General features: G+C 46.0%; 1 protein-coding gene across 1 annotated transcript; it reads right to left on the bottom strand.

Annotated features, from left to right (window-relative positions):
• Nucleotides 1-309: 309 nt before the first annotated feature.
• RPS23 (ribosomal protein S23) lies at nt 310-5,532 on the bottom strand. The gene is made up of 4 exons (XM_009448913.3): nt 5,249-5,532; nt 4,622-4,781; nt 3,343-3,463; nt 310-3,200 (listed from the first exon to the last, which is right to left on the bottom strand). The coding sequence occupies exons 1-4, from the start codon at nt 5,250-5,252 to the stop codon at nt 3,054-3,056; spliced, it is 432 nt and encodes a 143-aa protein (XP_009447188.1). The 5' UTR covers nt 5,253-5,532; the 3' UTR covers nt 310-3,053.
• Nucleotides 5,533-6,623: the final 1,091 nt, after the last annotated feature.

Below are 6,623 nucleotides of genomic sequence, written 5' to 3'. Positions count from 1 at the left end.
GGTGTCTGGACTCCAAGTGCCAGTTCCTTCCCAGTGTTCAGCCAGTGTTAAGCCACTGTGTTAATCCTCCGCAGGGGCCTGCTATGTGCTGCTCTGGCGAGGCGTTCCACCGGGGCAATTGCCTGCCCAGGAGCGCTCTTTGGATGGCATCACTCAGGCTGGCCGGAGTCCCCCGCAGGGACGCTCCACAGGGCAGGCCTAAGTTGCCTAAGGGGCTGTCTCAGCCATCCGTCAGTCACCTCGTTTCCCGGTCAGGGAACCAAGAAATGTAGCAGGACGAGCCGCAGACAAAACCTCTCAGACACCGAGTTGTAGAAGGAAGGGCTTTATTCAGCTGGAGCATCGGCAAGCTACTGCCTTAAAATCTGAGCTCCTCAAGTGCACAATTTCTGTCCCTTTTAAGGGCTCACAACACTAAAGATTTCACATGAAAGGGTCGTGATTGACTGAGCAATCTAGGGGATATGTGACGGGTTTCATGCACTGGTACAGAACACAACAGGGAGTTTAACAATTTTTTTTATACAATGCCTGGAATCTACGGATAACATCAGGTTCTAAGTCGTAAGTTGATTTTTAACTACTAGGTTTAGGCCAGGCAGGCCCAGGGCTGGTTTCAGGCCTGGTGCCGGGTTGCCTGTCTTTGATTTCACTTCCTTGTTTTTTTCTTAAAACAGGTACTGAGTATAAAACAAAATAAAACAATATGAGAAGGTCTCTCTCTTCCCTCAAGAGTGTATGACTTTGCTGCCCAGGATGATCTTGAACTCCTAGCCTCAAGCTATTAATATCTTCCCAACTCAGCCTCCCAAAGTGCTGGGATTACAGGCATGAACCACAGCGCCCAGCTTAACAGGATTTTTCAGACAGAGAGTGTTTTTTAATTTTAATGAAATCCACCAATTTATCTATTTTTTCTTTTATGGCATGTGCTTTTGGTGTAATGTCTAAAAACTATATCTACGCCTAGGTTGTAAAGATAGTCTGTTTTAAGTTTTATAGCTTTCCATTTTACATTTAGATATATGATCCATTTTGAGTTAAGTTTGTATTACATGTAAGGTTGGGGTTCCTTTGTTTTGGTCTTTGACAAATGGAAGTCCACATCATTTATTGAAACTCTTCTTCCTCCATTGATTTTGTTTAAGATAAATCCATTGGCCATACTTCTGAATGTCTATTTATGGATTCCCTTATTTTATTGATCTGTATTTATGTCTCTCCTCCATGGATACAGAAGGAAAGGGCCTCGGACACAAGGCAGTGGGGAAAGGGGCTGGGGGGCCACACAGAGAAAGGAGAAGGCACTAAGATCAGGCTCAGCAGCTTCTGGATCTGAGGCGCCGGAGATTATTTATGGGTCAATCTGGCAGCCCCTGGGCCTCAGGTAGGACTGCTTAGCAGTGAAAAGGGCGTCCTGGATGCAGCCAAGAGGGTACAGCTGCAAGCCATTGTTGAAGGTGTCTTGACGTATCAGAGAAGGCAGGGGAACCAGGCCACATCCCTGGGCGCCCGCGCTGTCCCACTCCCTTCCTGGTGTGCCCCACCTCGTGGTCACAAGGACCCCACCGCCCGGGGCCTGGAATCGCGCTGCAACCGCGGCCTCTTTCCCTGGTTCTGGCCCGGTGAGCGAGGCCTAGCAATCTCTCCCGGATCACAAAGGGTTGGGTCAGTTAAGGCTCATGCGAAAGCATCTGTTGAGCCCCTGGGAACAGCTTAGCCAAATACTGACTGCAGCTACACGTTAGGCAACACTGCTACAAACCAACAGACAGCCTTTCTGCCCTTGCGGAGGGAGAGACTAGCATCATCATCAAGAGATAAACCCAAGTGTGCTGGAAAACACACGAGCTCTTTAGTAAGAGCAGGCGACATGCAAGGCACCATAGTAACAGGAACAGAGGTCCTGAGGCTGGATATGGAACCCAAGTTTGAGGATGACCAACTGAGACCAGTGTTGCTGGAGCACAAAGTGCCAAGGAGAGAAATGGCAGGCTAAGGCTGGAATATGCAGGTATGAAGCGCAACCTGGGTTCTTCTGTGCCATGTGAAAGGTTCTGCTCTTGATCCTACGGAAAATGGGCAACCAAAGCAATTGTTTTCCAAAGATCCTAAACAATGTAAAGCTAGGCTTTGATCAAAGGGCTAATTAACCCATACTTACTATTTGTTAACAGGAGTTGCTTACATCAGATTTAAAGCAGAAGGCTCACAGCTTCATTTCAACCATGACACTGTATCCATGAAACTCTGAAACAAGTATTCGTGGACAGCAAAATCCACATGTACTCAATACCTAGCTTAAATTATCAAAACACAACCAATCTTGTCTCTACACCACTTCATTTGCTGACTGGTCTTTGAAGACATGAAGGTCTCTGACAACCTCATGATACTGAAAACATCAGTCTTGTCATATACCTTATCTCCCTTGCCTGGCATATACTTCCATCAACTAAATGATCCAATGCCTGTATTCTCCTAAACACACTAATGTAGACACATTACAACACAGATCCTGACACCTTTAAATAATAAACAGAGTGGGGAGCAATTTTGAGTTTACTATTTATCATCTTGGGCCCCTGTAAGATGGATACAAGAATGTGCATTTCCAAGGGTACCTAAGATAATCTATGTGCAATGAAATTTGGTAACTGAAGTGTTGCACCCGATATGGAAAATACCAAGAATAAAAAAGAAAGTATCTCACTAGAATTTCAGTGAGTTTATGAAGTTCCCTTAAAGTTCTTAAAGTAATACTACAATACTGCACATTCATTCCAGATCTATCTCATTTTCTTATTCCACAGGATGAGGGAAACTGTGCCAGGTTACAAATGTTATTAACTCTAGAGAATCCTGAAACAACCCTGTCTTATCGTCTCCTAAAATTGGTACAGGTCCTGCGTTTGCTGGTTTAGGATAAAAAAAATAAGGGGGGGTGGTGGTGGTAAAGAACACGATCTTTGTGGTGAGAACAGGGGACAATAAGATACAAACATTTTTTGGCATATGAAAATTTATTACTACAGTGTTTTCACCATTAATATTTATGATCTTGGTCTTTCCTTCTTGCCTTTGTATAGGGCCAAAAGAGAAACATTGGCTACTTTGACAACCTTAAAGCGGACTCCAGGAATATCACCAACGGCATGACCTTTGCGACCAAATCCAGCAACCAGAACTTCATCATTTTCCTGGAATAAAATAAGAAGTTTATTTCTGGTGTCGGTGGCGATCACAAAAATACTTTCATGTGAGGAAACTCCCTTGCATCAGATAAAAATGTGAGGGAGGCCACCCCAAGAACAGAAGGTACAACAGAGTTGAAATACTCACCTCAATAAAGTTCAAGCAGCCGTCGTTGGGTACAAAGGCTGTGATTTTCTTGCCATTCTTGATCAGCTGGACCCTTACACACTTCCTAATGGCAGAATTTGGCTGTTTGGCTTCAACTCCTCTGAAATACAAAAGGCATAGCACTGTGAGCTGGCTTTCTGAAAAAAGATTATCTTTTCACATTAACTACAGAACTAATGAGAAACTGTTGCTATCTTTTCAATCTAACCTCAAATGGCTGAGCTGAAGTCCTGTGATGTCAACCTACTTTTCTGCCAGTCTTAATTTCATTAGCACAATGGGGGAAATTTCTAGACCTTTTACAGTTATAAAAGTAGACTGCAGTGGCAGCGTGGGCCTGTAGTCCCACTACTTGCGAGGCTGACATGGGAGGATCTATGCCTAGAACGTCAAGATGGCCAGCCTGTGTGACAAGGGACCCTATCTCAAAAAAAAAAAAGAAAAAAGAAGGTATCTGAGATAAGAACTAGAAAGTCTGGGCCGGACACAGTGGCTCACGCCTATAATTCCAGCACTTTCGGAGGCCGAAGCAGGCATTATCACCTGAGGTCAGGAGTTTGAGACTAGCCTGGTCAACATGGTGAAACCCCATCACTACTAAAAATACAAAATATTAGCTGGTGTGGTAGTGGGCGCCTGTAATCCCAGCTACCTGGGAGGCTGAGGCAGGAGAACTGCTTGAACCTGGGAGGCTAAGGTTGCAGGGAGTCTTGTGCTACTGCACGCCAGCCTGGGTGTGACAGAGCTAGACTGTCTCAAAAAAAAAAAAATCTGGGTTCAAATGGCTCTACCATCAAATATGATAGAACTATATGAAATTATTATTTTAAAAAGTCAAAAACAGTCAAATACTGGCAGTTTCATGTCTCAATCTTAGGTGTATGACCTCAATTAATTCTGATGCAAGTCACTTCTCTTCACCTTAGTTTTATCAAGTCGAGAAAGTTCAATAGCTGACACGTGCCATTTACTTATAACAACTCCCACAGTAAAGGTGTTTGTGTCCTTTACTTCATCATTGCTAGTATCTACTCCAATTCCTTCCAGGCCAACGTTAAATTAAAACCTTAACTACCTAATTCCCAAAAACTAATTTTACCAACTTTTAAATAGAACAAACGCTTTGCAATTTTACCCCACAATGCCCAAATGAACACTACTACACAAAAACCTGCAATTACTTTCAAAACAAGAATTCGTAAGTTCACGTCTCGAATTCCTACAATAAACTAAAACTTGACGGGAGCAATGGACTTACACTTTTTCCAGCACGATTCCTTTTGCATGAGAAGCACCTCCAAAAGGGTTGGCCTTTAGGGCTGTGCCCAAATGAGCTTTCTTATACTGTTTATCATGCCACTTCTGGTCTCGTCGGTGACTACGGAGCTTCCTAGCAGTACGAAGTCCACGACACTTGCCTAAAAATTAAATATTTTAGTTCTTCCGTAAAAACACGCCATCTACGTGTTTCCCATCTTCTAAGACACTCGCCTCACCTGGAATAAACCCTTAAGCCGATTGGCTGTCATACTATTTATTGGCCTGTGGGCCAAACATTTGGCCTTCAAGTTCCCCTGAACCGACTAACAAACGTTCGAAGAGGGCTCCGGAGAATGTGTTCTCCCGAAGGACGAGGCCCCGCTCGAATGCCCGGGAGGAAGCGCTGGCCTCCCTGCGTCCCTCGGTACCCCGACCTCGGCGGCCTCCGCGCCTCATGGGCCCCTTCCGCGCCGGACCATGTGCCTCCTGGAGCGGCGCTTCCCCGGCCCTCCCCCATGGAGCCTCTCCATGGCATCCCCCGCCCTACTCTATTCGCATCCGCCCGCCCGTCCCCAAGACCCCAAGTCCCGCTTGCGGCGCCCTTAAACCGGCCACAACAGCTCACCCATCCTGTCGGCGCCACGGGCCTGAGCGAAAGAGAGAAGCAGCGCGGGAAGGAACCACAAGCCACCGCGAGCAAGCCCCGCCCAGCCAAGGACCCCGCGCCGCTGTCTGCGCCGCGCCTGACCCGAGGCTGGAGTCTCTCCTTTGAAAACGACGCGTTTGCATCACTTTCCTGAGCCAGAATCTGCGTCTTATTTAATTTGCAAGAAATTCAGAGATATCTAATTTGCATGGTTTTTTCCCCCCTTTTTCTTGTGAATGCTGGAGACCGGAGGAACATGGACTACCAATCCCAGAATGCGTTGCATGGGACCCGCTTACCGCGCAGGCGCCCTTGCCCAAGCCACTGCGAGGGGGACGCGGGGCTGGGCTGGGTGGAGCTAGGTCCGAGTAGGAAGGAGTCGCTGAGCTGAATCTTTGTGGAGTGGAGTGGGGCGAGAGTCCTCCGAGTAGTCTGGAAAATTAGACTTCTGAGCCTTAATTCATACTCATAAGCAGCTAGTAAATTGTAAAATATAGTGAAGCAATGTAGTGTAGTAACTAAAACCCCAAACTTTGGAGCCAGATTGGGCCTTTAACCCTAAAGTTGCCGTTTATTTTGACTGGCGAGTCATTTACTTGTAGATTTATTTATTTTTATTTTTATTTTTTTCTGAGACAGGGTCTCACTCTGTCTTCTAGGCTGGAGTGCAGTGGTGAGATTTCGGCTCACTACAACCTCCGCCTCCCGGGTTCAAGCGATTGTCCCACCTCAGCCTCCTGAGTAGCTGGGATTACAGGCTTCCACCATCACGCCTGGCTAATTTTTGTATTTTCAGTAGAGAGGGGGTTTCACCATGTTGGCCAGGCTGGTGTCGATCCTGACCTCGAGTGGTCCGCCCGCCTCGGCCTCCCAATGTGCTGGGATTACAGGCGTGAGCCACCGCGCCTGGCCATTTAATTAACTCTTTAATACTGTTTCTCCTGTAAGATGAACTAGCTGTGAGAGGTTTCTGGGATATTGGTTCACTCAGCAAGGATGTTTAAAAATGCCTTCTATGTGCCAGACGCTGTTGTAGGTACCGGGAATATGGCGGTTAAATTAAGAGGGTGAAGGTTTCTGCTCTGATACAGTTTATATTCTAAATGTGAGAGGACAGACCAGTTAGATAGATGTAAATTAAATAATTAAATAGATGATTTTTACATACTGTAGAGCTATAGAGAAAATATAGCTGGATGGGTGATAGTGACTTGGGGATGGGGGTGGCTACTCTGGATAGGGTAGTTTAAGGTGACATCTCTGTGCAGATGTAGAATGGGCTAGTGCTTTCTAAGAACTGAAAGATCAGTGAAGAAGGGGAGCATAGTGACTGAGGAGTAGTGTGGCATTAGAT

The sequence above is a fragment of the Pan troglodytes genome, chromosome 4 (assembly GCF_028858775.2).
Source record: "Pan troglodytes isolate AG18354 chromosome 4, NHGRI_mPanTro3-v2.0_pri, whole genome shotgun sequence".
Classification (NCBI taxonomy): Eukaryota; Metazoa; Chordata; class Mammalia; order Primates; family Hominidae; genus Pan; species Pan troglodytes.
The sequence above is the reverse complement of the archived record's forward strand: the minus strand, read 5'-3'. Positions and strand labels throughout refer to the sequence as shown.

What these genes read in the sequence shown, in the direction of transcription:
- RPS23 (XM_009448913.3), bottom strand. An exon ending in GGAATCGTGCTGGAAAAAGT is followed by an intron (nt 3,464 to 4,621) that starts GTAAGTCCATTG and finishes TTTGTATTTCAG; the next exon opens with AGGAGTTGAAGCCAAACAGC. An exon ending in GCTGCTTGAACTTTATTGAG is followed by an intron (nt 3,201 to 3,342) that starts GTGAGTATTTCA and finishes ATTTTATTCCAG; the next exon opens with GAAAATGATGAAGTTCTGGT.